The 22,058-nt window shown below is 57.1% G+C and overlaps 1 protein-coding gene and 1 long non-coding RNA gene across 6 annotated transcripts in view; one reads left to right on the top strand and one right to left on the bottom strand.

Annotated features, from left to right (window-relative positions):
- Nucleotides 1-3,010: 3,010 nt before the first annotated feature.
- Nucleotides 3,011-16,145, bottom strand: LOC138443967 (uncharacterized). Its single transcript, XR_011258387.1, has 4 exons — nt 16,071-16,145; nt 4,358-4,442; nt 4,123-4,214; nt 3,011-3,809 (listed from the first exon to the last, which is right to left on the bottom strand). It is a non-coding gene; the product is annotated as an uncharacterized lncRNA (long non-coding RNA).
- The window catches only part of TTC7B (tetratricopeptide repeat domain 7B), a 270,410-nt gene continuing 263,994 nt past the window's right edge, over nt 15,643-22,058 (top strand). For 3 of the 5 annotated variants that reach the window (XM_069597263.1, XM_069597261.1, XM_069597260.1), the window contains exon 1: nt 15,648-15,859. In XM_069597263.1, coding sequence (XP_069453364.1) covers nt 15,739-15,859 — 121 coding nt within the window. In that variant the 5' untranslated portion in view covers nt 15,648-15,738. Of the gene's footprint in view, nt 15,860-22,058 lie in introns of all 5 variants that reach the window. The other 2 variants (XM_069597264.1, XM_069597265.1) reach the window with 2 other exon arrangements.

Genomic DNA, 22,058 nt, shown 5'->3' with positions numbered 1-22,058 from the left:
TTTACTGTCTGAGCCACTAGGGAAAGCCAGATATGCATAAATCCACTATTTTTCAGATTCTTTTCCCATATAGGTCATTACAGAGTATTGAGTTCCCTGTGAAAGTTGCTCAGTCTGTCCGACCCTTTGTGACCCCATGGACTATACAGTCCAGGGAACTCTCCAGGTCAGAATACTGGAATGGGGAGCCATTCCCTTCTCCAGAGGATCTTCCCAACCCAGGGATTGAACCCAGGTCTCCCGCATTCCAGGCGGATTCTTTACCAGCTGAGCCACAGGGAAGCCCCTGTGCTATATAGTAGGTCCTTATTAGTTATTATATGTTTATAGCAGTGTGTGTGGGTATACTGCGGTGTGCGTGGGTAGACCACGGTGTGCGGGGGTATACCGCAGTGTGCGGGGGTATACCTCGGCGTGCATGGGTATACAGCAGTATGCATCGGTATATATAGGTATATAGCGGTATGGGTGGGTATACCGTGGTGTGCATGGGTATACTGTGGTATGCGTGGGTATACAGCCGCATGCGTGGGTATACAGCGGTGTGCGTGGCTATACATAGGTATATAGTGGTATGCATATGTCAGTCGCATCTCCCGGTTTATCCCTCCCGTGAGTCCAATCCGGATGTCATAACCAGGCAGAAAGGGACAGAGCTGCCGTGAGAAGAGCCTCAGAACAGCAGACAGGCTCGCCCGTGCTTCCTTAGAACTAGATTCAAAATGTTCCCTGAACAACCGGTAAGGCACAGTCTGCCCTGAGCATGAAGGAGGTGAGCGGAGGCCCCCAGGATGGCTCTGTTACCCCAGACCCCAACGGGGAGTGAGCAGCGGGCACTGAGTTCGTTGAGGAGCTGTGTGCCCTCACGCGGGCCAGCAGGCCTCTGGGGGCTGGGGGCTTGCAGCCGTGACCTGCAGCCTGACTGCGTCCCCAGGCCCCTCTGAGCAGGGAGTCCCACCGTGGGGGCGGCCCTGCTAACGTGCGGGGAGGGGAGGGCAGATCTTTGTGGAGCGCCTTCTTTGTCCTGGGGGAAGGCTGCCAGGAGTAAGGCTGTCGAGTTGGCTTTGTCTTCTGAAGCTCCCTTTTACTTCCCGCACCTTCGCCCCGCCCCACCCCCGGTTGGGTGACCGTCTGTGGTGGTGCAGGATGACCGTCAAGACGCTACATCCAACACTGAGGGTTTTATTCTGAGAAGAGATTGAAAAAAGGCCCTGTAGACACCAGATACTAATTTCCATCCTTGAGAAAGAAAGGAATGCAAGGAGCAGCAAGGTCACGTTGGTTCTTCAGTCCACTGACACTCACACCCACGGGCCTTTGCCTTCCCAGCTTGGAAGAACATGACTCACTGCCTCAGAGGTCTCATCCCTTCTCCCAGCCATCCCCGAACCCTACTTCCGGAGCAGTGATTACGTAGCTGCTGTAATTAGGAGCACATTCAGGCTCCCTGAGAAGTCCTCTTCCAGGAGACCCAGCTTCACAGGAGCAAGCTGATCCGCTCAACGTGGGCCATGTGTGAGCTAACAAGTTTTCCTGATTTCTCTGTGAAATCAAGGCCACTGCTTGAACTTATAAACACAGTCTGCCTCTTACGTGTGAAATGGCTAAAACTCAGACTACTGTCAGGAACATGAGAGGATAATCGGCAAACTCCTGAGTCATCCTGCAGTTTTACGGCTTTCGTTTCAAAGGCGCTTAGAAAAAAACAAACACACACGTCAAACAAAGGAACAATAGCCTGTTCCCTGATGACTGTCCTTTGATAAATGAGTGTTTCCTGAGGTTTTAAGCTGGGGTCTGAGCTTCTCTGTGATGTCATGGAGGCAGACAGCCCTTCCACGTGAAACCTACCAGACGACAGGGGAGGCTCCGAGTCACAATGCAGCTGAGTTTCTGGACACTGTGCAGCTGGCTGCTGAGCAGAAAGGGGTGTCTGGACCCTCCTACTCTGAGGTACTTTGGGGTCAGGAAATATTTACAAGGAAACCGAGGCTCAGAAAGATTAATTTTCTTACCACGGTCTGGTAGAGAGACACTCGGAGCCAGCACCACCCTGGACATCATGTTGTTGTTGATGATGATGTTCGGGGTTTTGTTTAGAAATTTTCTTAAGAGACAGAAAAAGACAGACCTCATTCTCAGCCTTGTATACAGACATCCCAAATGAATACGCCACAGAGAGGAGCATGGGTGACTTAGAGCTCAGCTTCTGGACAAGGGGTGGCCCGGCGCTGATTCTGTCTGTTAACAGGTCCCTGTGGCGCATCCTTTGGCCCCCGTGGAGCTGGACCATGCTTGTCAGGAGGGGGCTCTGCAGCTTTCCTGCGTTGGGACAGGCAGACAGAAGCCTGGACGAAAGTGGTGCTTCTGCCTCCTGGCCAGCCCAGAAACAGCCCTGTGTGCTCTGGGGTCCTGATCTCCGGCCACAGAAGGCCAGATGAGGACGCCTCCAGGAGCCCAGGAGGCTTGGGACGCAGAGCAGGCTTCACGCTCCCCTGCTTGTAAGGGAATGAGGGAGCCTGAGCTGCAGTCTCTGTGCAAGGAGCACCGACATGCTTGCGGAGGGGGCAGCCGGGCCTACAGGTTCTCCGGGTGGTGTCGGCTCCTGGGTGAGGGCCTGGGCTCCAGCTGGGTTCATACCCAGCTGCGTGTAAGCAGTGAAATGAGAACATTCCCTCACATGGCATACGAAAATGAACACAAAGTGGTTTAAAGGCCTAAACTGAGACATGACACCAAATAACTCCTAGAAGAGAGAGAGCATGGGCGAAAAAACACGATGGGACATAAATTCTGGCCACATTTTCTTAGGTCAGTCTCCCAAAGCAAAGACAAAACAAATGGGACTCAATCCAACTTGCACGCTCTTGCACAGCAACGGGAACCATTGGGGAAAAATGGAAAACTGAAAAAGGGCAACCACAGGATGTGACAAAATACTTGCAAATGGGGTGACTGACAAGGACCTAATCTCCAAGCAGCTCGTACAATGCTGCAGAAAAATAAAAAATTTAAAAATGGGCAGATTTTAATAGCCATTTCTTGAAAGAGGATACATAGATGACCAGAAGACACAGAAGATGCTCAACATCACTAATTATTAGAGAAATGCAAATCAAAAATACGAGGTACCACCTCACACCAGTCAGAATGGCCATCATTAAAAAGTCTACAGATAACAAGTGCTGGAGAAGCTGTGGAGGAAACGGACCCTCCTGCACTGTTGGTGGGAACGCAAGTTGGCGCACCCACTATGTGAAACAGCACGGAGGCGCCTCGGAAAACGCGCAGCAGAATTCCCGTCTGGTCTAGCACCCCACTGCTGGGCATGTATCAGGACAAAGTTATAACCCAGAAAGGCCCACGCACCCCTATGCTCCTCAGAGCACTATCCACAGCAGCTTGGACTACTGGAGGAGTCTAATGGAAATGACCTACATGTTTGTTGACAGATGAATGGATGAAAGAGATGTGTTACACATGTGAAACTCAGCCAGAAAGAGGAATAAAACAATGCCCTGTGCAGCAACATGGATGGAGCTCGAGGTTATCACCCTAAGTGAAGCGAGTTAGAGAGACAAACACTGCATGGCGTCACTTACACGCAGAATCTAAACCACAGCAGGAAAGAACCTGTTGATGGAGCAGAATCGGGGCCACTGTGAGGAGACGGCTGGTTGCCAAGGTAAGGGGGGCAGGGGAGGGTTGGGCTGGTTGTTTGGGATGAGCAGGTGCAAACTGGTGTATCCTGCGTGGATGGATGAACAACAAGGTCCTCCTGTACAGCATGGGAAACTGTGTTCAATGTCCTGTGATAAACCGTAATCAAAAAGAAGATGAGGAGGAAGATATTTCTGTATAACTGAATCACTTTTCTATATAGTAGTAAGTAACACAACAGTGTAATTCAACCATATATCCATCAGGAATAAACTTAAAAAGAATTATCACAATAAAAAAGAGGCATGTGTGTACAATGGACTATCACTCAGCGTGAAAGAGAATAAAGTATCGTCTACAACAGATGAACCCACAGAACATCATGCTGAGTGAAATAACTCGGACACAGAGAAATACTGCATGATACCCCTTACACTTGGCACCCCACTCCAGTGCTCTTGCCTGGAAAATTCCATGGATGGAGGAGCCTGGAGGGCTACAGGCCATGGGGTCAGAAAGAGCCGGACACGACTGAGCGACTTCACACATGGAACCTAAAAAATAATACGAAGGAATCTATATGCAAAACAGAAAGAGACTTGCAAAGACAGAAAACAAAATTATGGTTGTCGGAGGGGAAGGGAGGTGGGGGGGGACAGATTAGGAGTATGGGATTGACAGATAGGAGCTACCACACCTCAAATAGAGAAGCGGCCAGGATTCACTGCAGACCGCAGGGAGTTACATCTAGTGTCTTGTAATAACCCATCATGGAATACAATCTGCAAAGAAAAAAAACCCTTGAATCATTATGCTGTACCCCTGAAACGAACGTGATCGAAAGAAAGAAAGAAAAGAAATAGAGGAAAGCCATCCACAGTTAAATGACACGTCGGGTGAAGGGCTTAACTTTTGGGCTCTTGGGGCTTGAAGCAGGGGCGCCCTGAGGCTCCCGAGAAGCTGCCCACACAGGCCTCTGAAAGCCTGACCTCCCCTCCTGACCCACCCTCTGCTTCCACAAAGGAAAAGCCCAGCGTTCTTGAGCGAAAAGCTCAGAAAGCAGCACGGGAAAGCAGCCAGACTCGCAGGAAGCCCTCCAGGCCGTGGCCGTGATCCCCGCTGACCCTGTGCGGGGCTCTGACCTGCACGTGACCCTTTCTTCCCCCGCGGAGACCCCCTGAAGGCCCGCGCGCGGCCCCCTTCCTGCTCCGGCGCCTTTCCTCCACCTGGGCACCGCCCTCCAGCGCCGCCAGGACCCGCCCTCCTGTGGGCAGCTTCATGCCTCCGTCCTGATCTTCGTCAGAAGCCACAGAGCCCAGCCCTGGCTTATTTAGGCAGAAACGGAATTAATATCTGGTGGCTCGCAATCTCGGGAGGATGCAGACCAGGCTGGGAAGCGGGGCCTTAGCAGCAGAGGCTGGCAGTCCTCCCCAGGGCCCTTCTGGCAAGGAGGCGGCGTGGCTGCGCCGCTGGCTGTGGGCGCCCGGGGACCTGCCCCCCGCCGCCGCCGCCGGAGCAACCTGGCCGAGTCAGGACGCCCCCTGAGCTCCGCGGGGCGTCCGCCGGCAGAGTTGAGTTACCCGCTTCACTGCAGTCACAGGCGAGTCTGGCACCATGAGCGCCTGCCCATCTTCAGCCTCGCCAGTGGGAGGACGGTTCCTCCTCATGGTGGGGGGTGGTCCCCAATACAGGAACGCACAGAAAGGTCCAGGAGGCCCCAAGGCAGGCAGAGTAGCAGTTCCGCCCCCAGGAGCAAGGGCAGCTGGTAATTCTCTTTGCTCCCTGCCTTCTCCGACCAGCACCATCTCTGAGTTTGATAACAGTCACTCAGGCAAAGTGCTGATGAGAACTGTTTTCTTATGATGAGAACTTTTAAGATTTACTCTCCTAGCCACTTGCAAATACACCGTATCATACATTACATCCCATGGCTTACTTATCTCATAACTGGAAATTTATCTCAGACCCCTTCCCTGGGTCACCCAATCCCCAGCCCTGCAACCACCCATCTGTTTATGAGCTTTGTTTTGTTTTAGAGTCCACGTAGTAGTGAGATCATCATACGGTATTTATCTTTCTGTGTCTGACATTTCATTTAGCATAACGCCCTCAAGGTATATCCACGTTGTTGCAAATGGCAAAATTTCATAGTTTTTTATGGCTGAGTAATATATATATTATATAACACACATATATCTTGCATTTTAGAATTTTCGTTTTCCACTTGTGTGTGTGCGGACACTTAAGCTGTTTCCATGTCTTGGTTATTATTGAAAATAAAGCTGCAGTGAACATGGGGTGCATATATCCTTTTTAAGTAGTGTTTCCATTTTCTTCAGATAAATGCCCAGGAGTGGGATTACTGGATCGTATCATGGTGAAATGATATCATCTTTCTTACAAAAGAAATCTGGGTTGGGTGAGGACCTCGGTAACATCTGTCACGCTCCTTCAGTGACAGGAGCATTCAGACCATCCATTCCCTCCACAGTTCGTCAGAAAATAAAGTAACTTCCTAGAATAGACAGTGCTCTCAGCGCCTTTTTACTGATCACAGACTATTCTGGGCAGTAGTTTGAAAATGAAACTGATTTATTAAAAGCTTACAAGAGGAGGAAGAAAGGCCTGAGGTTGGCTGCCTTGCTGCGGGAGAGCCCCGGGCTGTGACCCAAGGTCGTGAGAGTGACTCCCCTGCAGCAGTGGCCCGCAAGCTCAGGGCTCACATAACCCTGGGCAGGTCACTGAGGCTGCCTCCCTGCCTGGAAAACAAGGGGGAACCCCTCAAGAGCACTTGGTGGCAAATCTGAGGAATCCACATGCGTTAGCCGGGAGGATTTCATAGCAAAACAGAGCCAGACTCTGTTATTAGAGAATTCAAGCTGGGGACTCTCCTGCTCCCTGAGGGCTGGAAGGCAGCAGGGCCCCCGGCGGGCTGTGCACGTGACCCTCTCTTTAGCTCACAGAGCCCCTGAGCCGGAGTTATGGCTGAGAGGGAGGCAGGGGCGGGGAGTGCAGGGCGGGAGGGCCTCGGGGATGTTCCCTTCCCGCCTCCCATCCTGGGACCTGTGTCTGCTTCACTCCTCCTGCTGCAGACCGGCTTCCTCTGCTCCCCAGGCCGTGGGGCAGGACAAGGCTGCCCTGGGTACCAAGCTCCCCCTCAGCACGTGGTCACGCACAGAAGCCGTCTCAGCCAGTTTTAGGACAGGACTGTTACCGGCGCATCTCCGGTCCCGTCACTCAGAGCCGAAGGCACCGGAGCTGCGAGGAGCCCAGGAGTTTCAGGGTGAGAGCAGGGGAGGCGTTCCAGAATCATCTCCCCCCGAGGGACCAGACCACGGCCCGCCTGGCCCTCATGTCCTGAGACTGTGCGAGTGAGTGGATTGTGGAGCAGCTCTCCAGATTGTTCTGAGGCCATCTCGCAGGTCCTGATGAGCTGCCTAAAGTCAGTTCTCAGGGAGGGGATGTCTATACACTTAATTCATGTTGATGCATAGCAGAAATCAAACCGATATTGTAAAGCAATTATCCTTCAATTAAAAATAGATAATTTTTTTAAAATTAGGTAAAAAGTTTTAAAAAAAGAAATCATAGTAGTGAATCAGTTCTCAGACTTGAGGGTGAATCAAAACCGCTGGGAGGACATGTTAGAACACGGATGTCGTCGTTAAGTTGCTCAGTCATGTCCAACCCGTTCGACCCCGTGGACTGTAGCCCACCAGGCTCTGCCCATGGGATCCTCCAGACAAGAGCACTGGAATTTCCTTCTCCAGGGCATCTTCCCGACCCAGGGACTGAACCTATGTCTCCTGCATCGCAGGCGGATTCTTTACCACTGAGCCACCTGGGAAGCTGCAAAACACAGATGACCAGACCCCAACTCACAGTTCCTGATTCAGTAGGTCTGGAGGGGCACACTCGGAGAGTTTGCACTTGTAACAAGCTCTGAAGATACTTGCAACGTCTAGTTCCCAAAGTGGGGTCCACATTGCTGGCCCCGCCTGTTTCTTCAACCTGCAGGTTCCAGAGTCAGAAGGGCCCCGGGATGGGGCACGTGTGTGCACCGCCGCTTGAGAAATGTCTTTGTTCCCGACCTTGAGTGTCACCATGGGGAAATAAAAGGTGACCAGCTGAAACTGTGAGTCACGCAGTCGTGTCTGACTCTTTTGTGATCCGATGGACTGTAGTGCCTCAGGCTCCTCTATCCATGGGGTTCTCCAGGCAAGAGTGCTGGAGTGGGTTGGTCTTTCCTTCTCCAGGGGATCTTCCCCAGAAATTGAACCCAGGTCTCCTGCATTGCAGGCAGATGTTTTATCAACTGAGCTACAAGGGAAGCCCCAAGAATAATCCTGGAGGGGGTTGCCATTCTCTTCTCCAGGGGATCTTCCCCACCCAGGGATCGAACCCAGGTCTCCTGCACTGCAGGCAGATTCTTTACTGTCTGAGCCACAAGGGAAGCCCAAGGATGTATGCTCAGTGTTATTAAACCGTTAAAGTGGTTAATCATTGTATTTGGATTAAAGCAAAACAAACTTGCCACTTTCACTAAAGCAAAGGCGGTTAACCTCAGGATGGTAAATCCAGCCTTTGGGGTGGGTGAAAACTCTTTTTTCTGGGCATTTTCATTTCTCCCTTCTGGTTGAGGCGGACTGAGCGCAAGGTTCACTAGTAACTAAAGGCGGGACGGGGCTCGCGGGCCGGGGTTAGACTGCCTCCGGCCGCCCAGCCCCGAGGTCCGCCCAGCCCGGGGGCCGCCAATGAGGAGCCGAGGGGCTCCGTGACGTCATCGGGAGGCCCTCTCATTGGCTGCCGCTGCGGCGCTGGGCAACCCCTCATTAGCGCTCCGGGGCTGAGAGCAGCTTGACCCCTTACCCCGGCCCGCGGCTCCTCTGCCAGCAGCAGCGCTCTCCGAAGGGAAGTCCTGCTTTCTGACCAAGTGCTGCTTTTCGGCGCTGACCTTTGACTGCTGTGCTACTGCTGTTTAGCTGGTGTCTCCAGCCTTTCCTAGATACCTGACCGGTCACTCATTTCCCGTGTACTTTAATCATGTCTTTTAACAAGTTTTGTCTTGCTTCGCGGCGGATGAATTTCTCAAGCCGGAATTTGCTGTGGCGTGCTCGTGATCATCTGTCCCACACTTAACCTGGGAATTAACAAGCTGCTGCCCAGAGAGGGGATATGAGAAGGTCACACAGCCGCTTAGTTGCAGAGACGCAAGGCAGATTCAGGCTCTTACCTCCAACTGCAGGCTTGCAACCCCCCACCCGGCCCCCACACCCACCTCTGCGCCGCAGAGCGCAGAGCAGCGTCGCAGTCCAGGAACCTCACCTACAGGGGATCCACATACCAATAAGGGATGATCCGGGTTTCCTCACGTTGCAGCAACTGCTTAACTCTTCCTTTGATAGGATGGACTCATGGATGGCAGAACAGGGCGTTCGTGTTGCAAATGAAGAAATTGATGGGGATTTGATCATAAGCCAGTTGGTGGTGCGTAGAGGCATGAGCCCCAAACTCTGCAAGGAATGGCAAGCCCACGAGCCCCCAGGGAAGGGCCGGTGTAGTGAGCGTGCCTTCAGTACCGGAAGCAACTGATGTGGGAGCAAGGAGACAGTGCAGTGTCTCTGCTTCTCTGCTGCCCAGCGGTTCAGAGAGCGCGAGCGGGCAGTCCTGTCCCGTCCGGCTCTTTGCGACCCCACGGACTATGGTCCACCGGGCTCCTCTGTCCATGGGATTCTCAGGGCAGGAATGCTGGAGTGGGCTGCCACTTTCTGCTCCAGGGGATCTTCCCGACTCAGGGATGGAACCTTCATCTCCTGCCCGTGTCTCCTGCAGTGGTGGGTAGATTCTTAACCACTTGAGCCACTTGGGACGCCAGCCAGCAGTTCAGATGAGCCCGCGTCCCCAGCCTCTCTGACCAACAGGCGCTTTGCTACAGGGAAAGGGGACCAAGCTGTGGACGTTTTTCCTCTGACGTTGAGGGTGTTCCAGAGGTTGATGTGTCTGAACGCCATGACCCTCTTCTGAGTCAAGGATCTTTGGAAACTCGGGGCCACTCTGTTAGTTGGGGAGACTCGGCAAGCGGGCTGGACCTGAAACCCTTTTTCAAGACTTGGCTCCCTCCATGACTCCGTGAAACCTCACCCCCAGTCCCCCACCCCCCAGGGTGGGTCAGAGGCTCTCCCAGCCCCCGGTGCTCATCTGAGTCCAGCTGTGCCGCCACCGTTCACTTCTTTGTCCCTTTTCTCAGCTGATTATGAGCTCCTGAGGGATGGCACCGGACGTCGTATTACAGTTCTGTGTCCTCAGGGGCTAACACTGTCTGATACATGGCAGGCGCTCAGTAAACGTTGAACTGAACTGTGGAAACCTCGCATGCTAGTGGCCTTGTGCAGGAGACGACTGCTTGCAATTCCCAACAGAAACGGATTTTGTGTCTGTGAGACTCATTTGCACAGAATGAGAATTCTCGTTCTTTTTTATTAGTAAGGTGTCTGAAATGAAAACTTCACAACTGTTTGCTAATACAACTCCATAAAAACAACCAAGATCCCTTGTGCTTGACCTAATTCCTGATTGCCCTTTAAAACTCCAAACATGTGAACCAAGTGTATTATTCAAATCAAACCACTCCATGTGTTTCCTTCTGTTCTTGGTCGGCCAGGAAGCTCAAAAATCATCCTAGTCACACTCTTAAGAACAGTCTCCTCCCTGGTGATGGGACGGTGTTCTCCCCTGTATATCTGTGAAGTTCCTGCTCTTGCTTTGCTGTTCACTTAGACATACAGGTGGGTATTTTAACGTAAGCAGACTCTGCCTTTCCGGAAGAAGTTAGGATGGGTGATGCACAGGGTAACAGGAGACTCCCCAGAACTCTGTGTGGGAAAAACACTCAGGAAGATAAGCAGTTTCCATCATACAGACTAAACCGAAAACCAGCTTGATCTTTCTGGTGCCCAAAGCCTCGGCAAGGTCATCATGAATGGAAATGAACGGTTGCAGAGCAGGCCTGGCCTTATCCAGGGCAGGCCTGTGTGTCTCTGTGACACGTGGTGGTCTCAGCCCTGGAGGTGGCTCAGGAATGGGTCGAGATGACGCGGAGGTTTTCCAGGGTTTGGACAGTGATCTTCTTGAGGCTTTCCTCTTTCTCTCCCAAGTCCATTCTCACCAAGCAACCACTTCCACTTTACAAGCATCGTGGCCCTGGGACCGGGTCCCTGGGTAAGGGACGCTGGGGGATGGTTTCCATTCTAAACGGAAGTTGGCATGAAGTGTAAGCAAGGGCCTCTGTGGGCTTAATGAGTGGGAGTAGGTGGAAGGCGCCCTAGAGCACCCGCTCTTTCTGGACTTGCAAAGCTGAAGGCCAGGCGGGTGTGTGGTCTGCACCCTTGCCCCACGCTGTGCTGGGTCCCTCCTCCAGCAGCCGGCCAGCCTCCTTCAGCTGGCTGCTCCTCTCACACGGCCACACGGTTCACAGGAAACACCGGCTCCCACGCCTGCAGCTGAGCTGCTCAGCGAGGAGCCCGCCGGCTTGTTCCTGCAGTGAGACTATGGCTCCGGGCAGCAGCAGGCAGCCCTTGGGAAGAGAGTCGGAGGTCCCCAGGGTACTGTGAGGCGGTGGGGGAGAGGCGCAGAACCATCTTGGGTCCCTCAGAAGCCCTGCTCCAAACAGCGGCCGTGATGCAGCTTTTTTAAACAGCAGCCTCGTTCATAAAAGCAAACCTGAGCCCTGGAAGTATGACTAACCCAGAGGATGGGTAATACTCCACGCCACGGAGCATCACAGAGAAGCAAGGAACCACAGCGGTGCTCACCAAGGACAGAGCCAGGCGCTCAGTGAGCAACAAAGCAAGTCGCAGGACACGACACAGCTTCAGAAAGCGTGAAACTGCACACTCACGCCCCAGGGGCGGCAGGAAGCTACTTCAGAGACAAAATAAGGGTGTGATAAACATTAGAGTCTGAAGAAGGAAATGGCAACCCACCCCAGTATTCTTGCCGGGAGAATCCCATGGACAGAGGAGTCTGGCGGGCTACAGTCCATGGGGTTGCAAGAGTCGGACCTAGCGACTGAAGCACCAACACAAAAGTCAGCCAAAATAAGGCTGTAATGAGCACAAAGAGCAACCAAAATAAGGCTGTAATAAAAGCGAAAGTCAGGCTCGAGGTTAACTCTAAGATGGTCAGGTGGATCCCTGGGGTTCACTTTATTATTTTATTATACAGGCACCTCTTGATTACCTGTGTCTTTGCGGGGGTCAAAAACCTCACAATTAAAGGCGTTCAGAGGCTGAGCACGGCCCTGCGGCATGGTTTCCCGTTGGTCAAAAACGTTGCCAGAGTGCCCGTCTGCAGGGCCAGCAGGTCGTGGCTCCCGCCCTGGGCTCAGGCAGGTCAAAGGTCAGCAGGGATTGTCCTGGAGGTCCCCTGAGTCCCCTGTCATTTCCGGGTTTCGCTCTCCCCCTAACCCTGCCCCCATGCTTCAGCGAGCTGCCTGCCTCTAGCCCCACCACCTTGCTTTTCCGAACTCAGCCACTCCACACAGATTTGCTGAGCACCCACCCTGTGCTGGGGCTGCGGCAGCGAACAAGACCACACGAAGGTCCCTGCCCTCCTGGAGCTGACATTCTCGGGCCAGGCCTGAAACTCTCACTTTCACTCGAGTCCCCGGGGGCCCCTTGCTCCCCAGCCTGCCCTCTCTTTCCAGCCCTCTCCTCTCTGCTCACTTCTTACCCTATTCTAGTCGTAGGGGTGTGTGGGGGTTTAATTGAAAGGTAGTTTATTTGCCCTATTCTCGTTCTCAAAGCCACTGCCAGGCCTTGAGGCTGGATTCAACCTATGGGCTGGGATATTTTCACTTCCTTGTCTAACCTGTAGTATCAATGCTCGGCTAAAACGGTGTTGGCTTAATCACTACTATGAGCACAGGAGACTTCCTACTCCTGAGGTTCCCTGAGTGCTGCCTGCAGGTAAACTCACCTGGAAAACTGGCTTGGATATTCTCCTTCTCTGACCACCTGTGTGTCTCACTGGGTGAGCCCAGACAATGAAGGTGAAAGGCGCTCAGTCATGCCCGACTCTTTGTGACCCCATGGACCGTACAGTCCACGGGATTCTCCAGGCCAGAATACTGGAGTGGGTAGCCTTTCCCTTCTCCAGGAGATCTTTCCAACCCAGGGATTGAACCCAGGTCTCCTGCATTGCAGGTGGACTCTTTACCAGCTGAGCCACAGGGAAGCCCCCATTCATTGTTAGTTTCATTCAAAAGCTCCTCCACCGTGCCAGAGCCGATGCTGGGTGCAAAGGGCACAGAGACGCGGAACGACAGGTCACACATGCTGCTTTCTTGCTGACTCGGTGGACATGAGTCTGAGCTCCGGAGCTGGTGATGGACAGGGGGCCTGGGTGCTGCCGTCCACGGGTCGCAAAGAGTCGGACACGACAGAGCGACTGAACCGAACTTCCGTTCGATCAGCACCCCTCTAAGGGCTTTACGTGTGCTTCCTCCTTCAATCCTCCGTTAACTCTATGAAGCAGGCAGCGCAGCTGGGGAGCTGCCAGCACGGAAGGCATGGAGGGAGCGAATGCTCCCCGGGCAGCATACACTGAGACAGCTCCACGCTGCCTTCACGAAGACACAGGCCTTGTCTTGGAACTTACCAGCTGGTCGGAGGGCACACAGGGGTGATGCGGAGAACCTACCGACCACCGGGGCAACCGGGCGGGTCCCCACTGGTCATGATGTGAGAGCGTGGCTGTCAGAAGCCCCGTCACAGCACCGGTCAGGGGTTGAGCAACCCTGAGCCTTGGCCTGGGTCTCAGAGAACGTGCAGGAGTCCCCCTCCTGGAGCAGAGGAGCTGGGACGTCCTGTGCCTCCAGGGAAGCAAAGCTCCAGCTTGGCTCCAGAGAGAAGGAGGGGGCGGGGGGCGATGTGGCAGGGAAGACCACCTGGGGATGCCTGCAGCCTCCTCCTGGTGGGACTAAAGCATCAGGGCCCCAGAGGGACCCCTGCTGAAACCCGGACATTCCAGCTCCCCTTCCGTGCGCTGCCCACGGCGACTGCAGCACCTCAGAGGTCCTTGGAGGTACCTGAGTTTCAGCTGGTCACATCAGAAGGCATTTCCTGACCTTCCTTCCTCATATCGGAGAAGGCAATGGCAACCCACTCCAGTGCTCTTGCCTGTCTGTGTCTTGCCTCTTTGTGTCTGACTCTGCGACCCCACAGACGGCAGTCCACCAGGCTCCTCCATCCGTGGGGTTCTCCAGGCAAGAGTACTGGAGTGGGTCGCCATTTCCTTCTCCAATGCATGCATGCATGCTAAGCAGCTTCAGTCATGTCTGACTCTGTGCGACCCCATGGACAGCAGCCCACCAGGCTCCTCTGTCCACGGGATTCTCTAGGTGAGAACACTGGAGTGGGTTGCCACTCTTTCATTAAAAGTCCTGCACAGAGGCCCCATTTCACCAGAGGAAAAGCTGAAGTCTCCATAGCGGTCCGGAGGCCCAACGTGAGCTACGACTCCAACTCCCATCTCTGAGTTCTCCAAACCCCAACCCATTAAGCAAGCCCCAGGCCTCTCTGCTCAGACACTTCTTCCCAAGATACTCTTCTCACCTGCTTCAGACCTCGGCCCAATGCCACTTCACCAAAGCCACCATCCCGTTTAAAATCACAACACCCGCCTCCTGCTCAGGTCTTCATTCTCATTGGACTCTGCTCTGTTTCTTCACTACTTTGCCAACAAAGGTCCGTCTAGTCAAGGCTATGGTTTTTCCAGTGGTCATGCATGGATGTGAGAGTTGGACCGTAAAGAAAGCTGAGCGCCAAAGAATTGATGGTTTTGAACTGTGTGTTGGAGGAGACTCTTGAGAGTCCTTTGGACTGCAAGGAGATCCAACCAGTCCGTCCTAAAGGAGATCAGCCCTGGGTGTTCATTGGAGGGACTGATGTTGAAGCTGAAACTATAGCACTTTGGTCACCTGATGAGAACTGACTCACTGAAAAAGACCCTGATGCTGGGAGGGACTGGGGGCAGGAGGAGAAGGGGACGGCAGAGGGTGAGATGGCTGGATGGCATCACCGGCTCAATGGACATCAGTTTGAGTAAACTCTGGGAGTTGATGATGGACAGGGAGGCCTAGCGTGCTGCAGTCCATGAGGTCGGGAAGAGTCAGATAGGACAGAGACTGAACGACTGTTTCTTCAACTGACCGCTTTTATCTTCTAACTTACTACTTTTTGTCGCTTATTTAGCCCCTGCCGGAATGTAGCCAAGGCAGGTGTTCTGTTCGCTTTCTTAAGCGATCCCTCCACAGTCATCGGACAGCTGAAGGAAGGCACATTTGGACACCGGCCCTCAGCTCAACTGCGGGAGACGCCGGACAGCGTGCTGCAGTCCATGGGGTCGCAAAGAGTCGGACGGGGCTGAGCGACTGCACAACAACCACCTCAGCTCCGAGCCTGCAGGGTCAGGACGAGGAAACCCCACTGGTGATCCTGGATCCTTCTCGGAGGACAAGGGACCGGGCGTCTGGGCTGGCGGTCCTTGCCTGGCTCAGTCCAGCTCGACAGCATTTATGGGGCCCCGGGCAGCTGCGGGGCCTGGACGCGTCTCCACCCGCCTGGGACCAGGTCCCGGGAGGCCTCCGGGCGCAGAAGGGGCCTGCTCGGGGGCAGGCGCGCAGCCAGGCCCGGAGAGACGGCCCCCCAAACCTGAGAGCCAGGGCACGCTCGGGCAGGCTCCCCCTCGCGCCCGCGCCCCAGTCCCGCCCGCCCCGTGACCTTCGCCAGGGTCACCGCGCCCGCGGGTGTGCAGGGCCGCCGCCCTCTCTGCCTCCGCAGGCCCTGCGCCGCCCTCCCGGGTCTCGGGCCCCGCCCGGCCCCGCCCGGCCCCGCGGTCGCCCCGACCCGGGCCGCAGCCCCCCGGCCTCCCGCGGCCCGGCCCGGCGGCGGCTCCGGCCCTGGCCGGCAGGGGCGCTCCTCGCGCCGGCCGCCGCCTCCGCCCCCCCCGCCGCGCCGGAGCCGAGCCGCGCGGAGCCGGGCGGGGAGGGAGGCGGCGACCGGCGGCGGCCAGGCCGCGATGGCGACCAGGAAGGCGGGCTCGCGGCTGGAGACGGAGATCGAGCGCTGCCGCTCCGAGAGCCAGTGGGAGCGGATCCCCGAGCTGGCGAGGCAGCTGTCGGCCAAGCTCATCGCCCACGGTAGGCGCCGCGGCCTCCGTCCGGCGCCGGCCGGTCCCCCGCCGCTCGCGGGGCGCGGCGCCCGGGGGCGCGCGCGGGGCCGGGGCCTCCGGGGCCGGGGTGGGGGGCGCGATCGGCGGGGGACCCGCGGCCGAGCGCTTGCGGGGGGGGCGCGGGCGCCGGGGGCCCGGCGCAGGGCGGGCTCCCGGCCGAGTCGGGGTGCGGGTCTCACCGGGTTCCCGGGGTCGGGGGCCGGCCTGGGCTTCAGAGAAGTCGGGTGTGACGGGCGGGGGCGCGTCCTCAGGACTTGGCGGCGGATGTAGGGGGGGTCCAGGCTGCGCGGGTGGTGTGCTGCGAGTCACGACGGCTTTAGGGGAGTCCTGCGAGCGAGCGGGGCTGAACCGAGACCCCTGGGACACACGCTTTGTAAACATATGGCGTGGAAGGGCTCCAGGTGGAAGCCCAGAGTGGGGGTGTGTGTGGGGTGGCGGAAGGCAGGTTGAGACGTGTGTCCTGGGGTCCCGACAGAGGAGGAGCTGAGAGTATAGGGAGGTCAGGTTCGGGAACACGGGGAAAGAGAGTAAGAGGCGTCAAGAGGGAGAGTGTTGAGCAGAGAGGTGGGAACGTGGTCGAGGAATGTTGCGAAATGGGGAAGTTGGGAAATGGGGATGGGTATGTGAGGGGCTCAGGGCCCAGAGGAAGAGTGGGTGGGACAGAGCCCGGAGTAGTAGCAGCCTAGGGCCCGGAGTTAGTCTAGGACCCTGTTGACTCAACTGGTTCTTGTACCTGATGGAATGAAAATTGCACGCAGAACCCCATTTCCCAAGGCACAGCCCCACGTGGCCTTGTTTTGGAAGCAAGTATCCTTAATATTTGCTTGTCTTTTCGTGCCCGTCAAAACCACAGGCACCAATGGACTGGCAAGAGGGCAGAGGTTTTGTCCCATTTCATCTCTGGCTTCCTGAGGCTGGGCAAGCGCATGCTAGCCAGACGGATGAATGAATGACGCTGTTCTCAGAAAGGGCATCCCCTGTTTTCAGCCGTCTCACCCAAACTGCCCAGAAGTGGAGATGGCACGTGTCCTCCTCGAGGATGGTGTGTGGGGGCCTTTTATGGCGTTAGTGCCTCACAGTGAGAGCGGGTTTTGCACACTCTCAGCTATGGTACCGGCTTCGGACAGGTGTTTCCTGGGCAGGTGCTGGTGCCGTGATCATGCCCGGGGCACGGTGGAAGCACAGAGCCACCTGGGCTCAGCATGGTGGGGAATGTTGACTCTTCTCAACTGAATCAGCATTTGAGGCAAAGGTGTTCGGTTCCCTGGGCCCCAGTGGCAGCCTGACCTTGCCGTGCCTGTGAGGGTCACCGCCCATGGACTGCGGCACACCAGCCTTCCCTGTCCGTCACTGTCCCCTGGAGTTTGCTCAAATTCATGTCACTGAGTCAGTGATGCTATCTAACCATCTCAGCCTCCGCTGCCTCTTCCCCCTTTGCCCTCATTTTTCCCAGCATCAGGGTCTCTGCCCTGTACCTGCAGCATTTTCTTGTGTCTTCAGATTTAGACAGGGTTTCCTCGGTCCTTCCCAGCTGTGTGGGCACACAATACTGTCAGGGCAGGTCGATCTTAGGATTAAACGGGGTCATTCCGGAGGCCTCTGACTTTTTCCTTCAGAATCCACCTGTTTCCTGCTGGATTTACTCATTCAACCAATATTTGCATGCCCACCTGTGCCAAGTGCCGATAATGGCGAACAGCTCCTACCCTCACGCGCGGCCTCCTCTGGGGAGACAGATGCAACCAAATACAGTAAACCTGGCAGCTTCAGACAGTGAGCAGTGATTGGAGGGAAACAGTCATGTGAGAACGGTGCGTGGGGCCGTGGGTGACTCTGCCTAGGGTGGTCTTTGGGATGAGAGGTGGATGGACTCCGGGCGCTTGGGCCTCTCTCGCCCTCATGGCTCCAGGCTCGGCTCCTTTTCCGAGGCCTGGCCCCCGTGGTCTCAGGCTCAGCCCCTGGTGGGGCTTGGGGTCGGTGCTGGGGAGCCGGTTGTACAGCACACGGTGGGCCTTGGGTGTGTGTGCACGTTTGGTTTGGGGCAACTTGAGAGAGATTTCTGCCTCCAGGAACTGCATGGCAGACAGCAGTCTTTGATGGCAGAAGGTCTCACAGACGAGAAAAGGTCAAAGACATTGCTCAGGAAGGTTAAAAAAATAAAGGTGAAGGATGAGGCCAAGCAGAACTCTTGAAGCTCTCCTTTGGGTCCAGAGCAGTGTCTGAAGGAGGGTCCTTCCCTTTGGCTGCAGTGGGACCTCCTCCTGGTGCACTGGACCTCACATTTGGGACAGATTTGGCAAAATCCGTAAACTAACACACTTGCTGTTTGGAATAAGGACAGGGAGTGAGTGTCCTGTTTGCCATACCGAGACAGTTGCCTTGACGGCAACCACAGGCAGAAACGGGCACCATCGTCAGGCCCGCCGGACCGAGCCTGAGTCCCGGGCCTGGCACTTCCCAACTCTGTGACCTTGGCCAAATTAGTAATCACTCTGAGCATCCATTTTTTCATCTTGGATTAAAAGACTTATTGTAGGGGTTGCTGTGAGATTCAAAGGAGCCTAAAGGCTCCCAGGACGAGCCACAGAGCCTTAGTAGGTGGGCCCTTCACTCATCCACGGATTCATTCATTCCACACCGAGTGCTTGCCACGTGCTTGTCGATGGCCCTGAGGATACACCAGTGACCAAATCAGACAAAAACGGGAAACGTCCCTGCCCCTGTGTGACACCCGCCTTCTAAGGGGGAAGGGGTGCCGTCTACGATAAATAAAATCACTAAGTGAAACGTGCGGGCTGCCAGACAGCGTCAGGTGGCATCAGAAGAACAGAGCGCGGAAGGGAGCACGTGCTTTGCCCCGGGGTGGGGCCCGGGCGGCTGGGGAGGGCGGCGGGGCGGCGGCCTGAGATACGCGCTCCGCCGGCGCAGTGCGGCCCGGGGAGGGGACCTCAAGGGCCGAGGTGGCGGGGCCAGACGGCGGGGCCTCGGAGGTCACGGCTCACGCTCCGGGCTTCCTCTGAGCGACGTGGGAGCCACAGGAGGCTCTGAGCAGAAGCGTCGGGGCCCTCGGGGCCGCCCTGGCCGCAGGCGCGGCTGCGTGGGGCAGGGCTGCCCGCCCGGGAGGGCGGCGACGGCGGCCGCTCTCAGAGCCGCTCCGGCGCCTCCTTTGAGATAAACTGGTTTCACAGTTTTGCCAAGAGGTGGATACGGAAGAAAACGGCCAGGCCGGGCTGGAAACAGAGCCCCGCAGTCCCTTCCGCCTCACCCCGCACCCCCGTCCTGATCACTCCATCGCGAGGAAGCAGCTGGGCGCCGGGCCCGCGGGGTTGCTGAGGGCGCGAGGCCGCGCGAGCCCGGGCCGGCGCAGACCCCCGGAGCCGGCGCAGACCCCCGGAGCCGGCGCAGACCCCCGGGCCGGCGCAGACCCCCCTGGCCGGCGCAGACCCCCGGAGCCGGCGCAGACCCCCGGGCCGGCGCAGACCCCCGGGCCGGCGCAGACCCCCCTGGCCGGCGCAGACCCCCCTGGCCGGCGCAGACCCCCGGGCCGGCGGGGTCGGCGGGGCCGGCGGGCGGGGGCAGCGTGGGGGCCAGCGCCGGGGCTGGGCCGGGGCCGGGCCGGGTGGACTCGGAGCGGTGCGCATCGGCCCCTTCTCGGCCCACACCCTGCCCGGCTCCAAGGCCCCTGCAGCTGCCTGCTCCTCCCGGCGGCCCCCTCCACGCCTCCCGTGAGCCAGGGCCCCAGGGCCGTGATCCGGCCTCCCCCTTCATTCGGACTCTGCCTGCGGCTGCGTGGCCGCGCTCTCTCTGAGCGTGCTTTCCTCCTCCATGAGATTGGGTTGATAACGCCCGCTCCGGCAGGTGGCTGTGAGGATGGAGTGGGTTGCCGTACCTGCAGAACCGGGGTTCGCCCTCCCCTGACCCTGGGCGAGGCCTGCCAGTCCTGGCTCTCCCCTGCTGGGGAGGAAGCGGGGAGACCCCGAGACACAGGCCTGAGCAGCGCCTAGTCGGACGGCTGCGTGGCCAGCAACAGGGCCGTCACTGGAGCCCCCAGACGCCCCAGACGGCGCGGGCCTCCCCGCCCCCCAGGACACTCAGCCGCTCAGACAGCTGGGCCACTGGGAACAGGTGGGCCCTAATGAGGGTGTCTTCTGGAAGGAACCACCACCCTTCTGCTAAGGTGTGATCTTGAGATCCTTTAATTACCCCTTAGTGATGGACGGGGAGCGAACTGATGCTTAAAGAGTATCTGGGGAGAGGGGGCAAAGTCTGGTCACCAAGTATAGACCAGCCGGTGGAGTGAGGGTCTTGCCTGGGCCAGCAGCCGCTGTTCCTGTGCTTCCTAGGGGCCCCGGGCGGCACTATGGCGTCCTGTTCCAGAGGCGGGCTGGGCTTGCTCAGGCCCCTGGAGTGTTCCCAGAGAGGGGGAGGCGTTGGTGGATGGGAAGTGGGGCTCCCCGCCGCCCGAGGAGCGTCTTCGGAAACCAGGCCGAGGTGCAGCTGAGAGCCTGCGGCGGGGTGAGGAGGTGGGCCTGGCCTTTAGGAGAACCCCGGGGTGCCCCCGACTCCCCGAAGTCCACCCCCCAGGCCCAGGGGAAGGGGACTATGGAGTCCCCTCCTGGCCCTCCCCGTCCGGGCGCATCCCGCTTTCAGATGGCCTGTCCTCTGAAGCGCGTGCCTTCGTGGAAGCCCACCTGTCCTGATTCTGGGGCCCGGAGGACACAGTTGTCCAGTGGTGGCGAGCCAGTGGCTCTGAGCCGCCTGGGCTCGCGGTTGCTGTGGTCGGGGCAGGAGGCCTCGTGGCTCCCCCCTCGACCCCTGCCCGCATCGTCAGGGCGGGGCCTCAGGCTGGGGCGATCAGGAGGGTGGGGTCCCGCGGCCACCCTCGGTGCCTGTCCTGTCCTCCCTGCCGGCCGTGGCGCTCCCTCCCTCGGCTGACTTGGCTCCTGGACCGCGCCCTCCCTGAGCTGCTGCTCTCTCCCCGGAGCTCGTGGCGTTCGGCTCTGGGCCTCTCTGCAGATCGGAAGCCTTCCTGTCCGTCAAGATCGTGCGTTTCCCCCAGCCGTCCTTCCCTCTCAGAAAGGGCCGTTGGCCTCTGAGAAGACAAGCGCAGAGTGAGACCGCACACGTCAGTATTCACACTGTCCTGTCGTGGAAGCACCCTGGTGGCCCGCTGGGCAGGCCACACTCGCTGGAGTAGTTGTACTTTCCCTGTAAGTTTCCCTTGAAGGAAGGGCTAAGGTGCTTAAAAAACAAAGCAAACAAACAAACACGCTTGAAACCCACTGATCTGGTCCAGCCTCCCCCTGTTATAGACGAAGGGACAGACCCGGGGAGAGAGGAGTCTTCCTTAGCCTCCCGCCGGGCGTGGCAGAATCGAGCAGCCGCCGGGCTCAGAGGTCTGGACCCGGGTCAGAGTGAAACTCCACCTCGGGGAAGCTCATGTAGATAGTGGGGACACACATCCAAGGCCCCTCTTCTGCAGCACATGGGGCCAGGGGCGTCTCAGGCTGCGGAAATTTTCAGAATGTGTTATACATACTGTCACCTACGTGACAGTCCTAGTGGGGTCAGGGAACAGTACTTCGTGGGAAACAATCAGGATTTCTGCTTCAAAACATATCAACTGTCATTGCCAAAAGGATAAAGTCACTCTAAAGAGCCTCGTGTTGGTTCAGTTTAACTGCCCAATAAGTTAACAGCAAAAATGAGCTTTGGGTTTGTAGAGAGCCCTGGAGTTTGGAAATTACAGACACGGAGTTGTAATCTGTAATGACAGTGCTGGACCGAGAGGGTGGCCGGAAGGCCCAACCAAGGACAAAACGAAACAAACGAGCCCAGGAGCGCCTGGCAGTGCTTCTCGGGGCCGCCGCCCTCCCGAGCGTCTCCCGCTCCCGGCGGTGCTTCCAGAGCGCAGAGCGCGGCCCGCTGGAGCAGCCGTCAGCCCCGTGGCCGGCATTCGCTGTGCTCAGTTGAACAGACTTTCACACGGGGAGGCTCCTGCTTAATCAGAACTGGTCCTTCAGGACGAACGGCTGAGGGCTTCCCAAAGGGCCAAGGGCAAGTGACGACCCTGAGTCCGGGAGAGCTGTCCTGTGGGGACTGGCGTCGGGGAGTCGGGCCGGCTAGAGGCCCCCTGGCTGGCGGTCCAGTGCTTGCCGCCACCACCG

Source organism: Ovis canadensis, chromosome 7, assembly GCF_042477335.2.
Source record: "Ovis canadensis isolate MfBH-ARS-UI-01 breed Bighorn chromosome 7, ARS-UI_OviCan_v2, whole genome shotgun sequence".
NCBI lineage: Eukaryota > Metazoa > Chordata > Mammalia > Artiodactyla > Bovidae > Ovis > Ovis canadensis.
The sequence above is the reverse complement of the archived record's forward strand: the minus strand, read 5'-3'. Positions and strand labels throughout refer to the sequence as shown.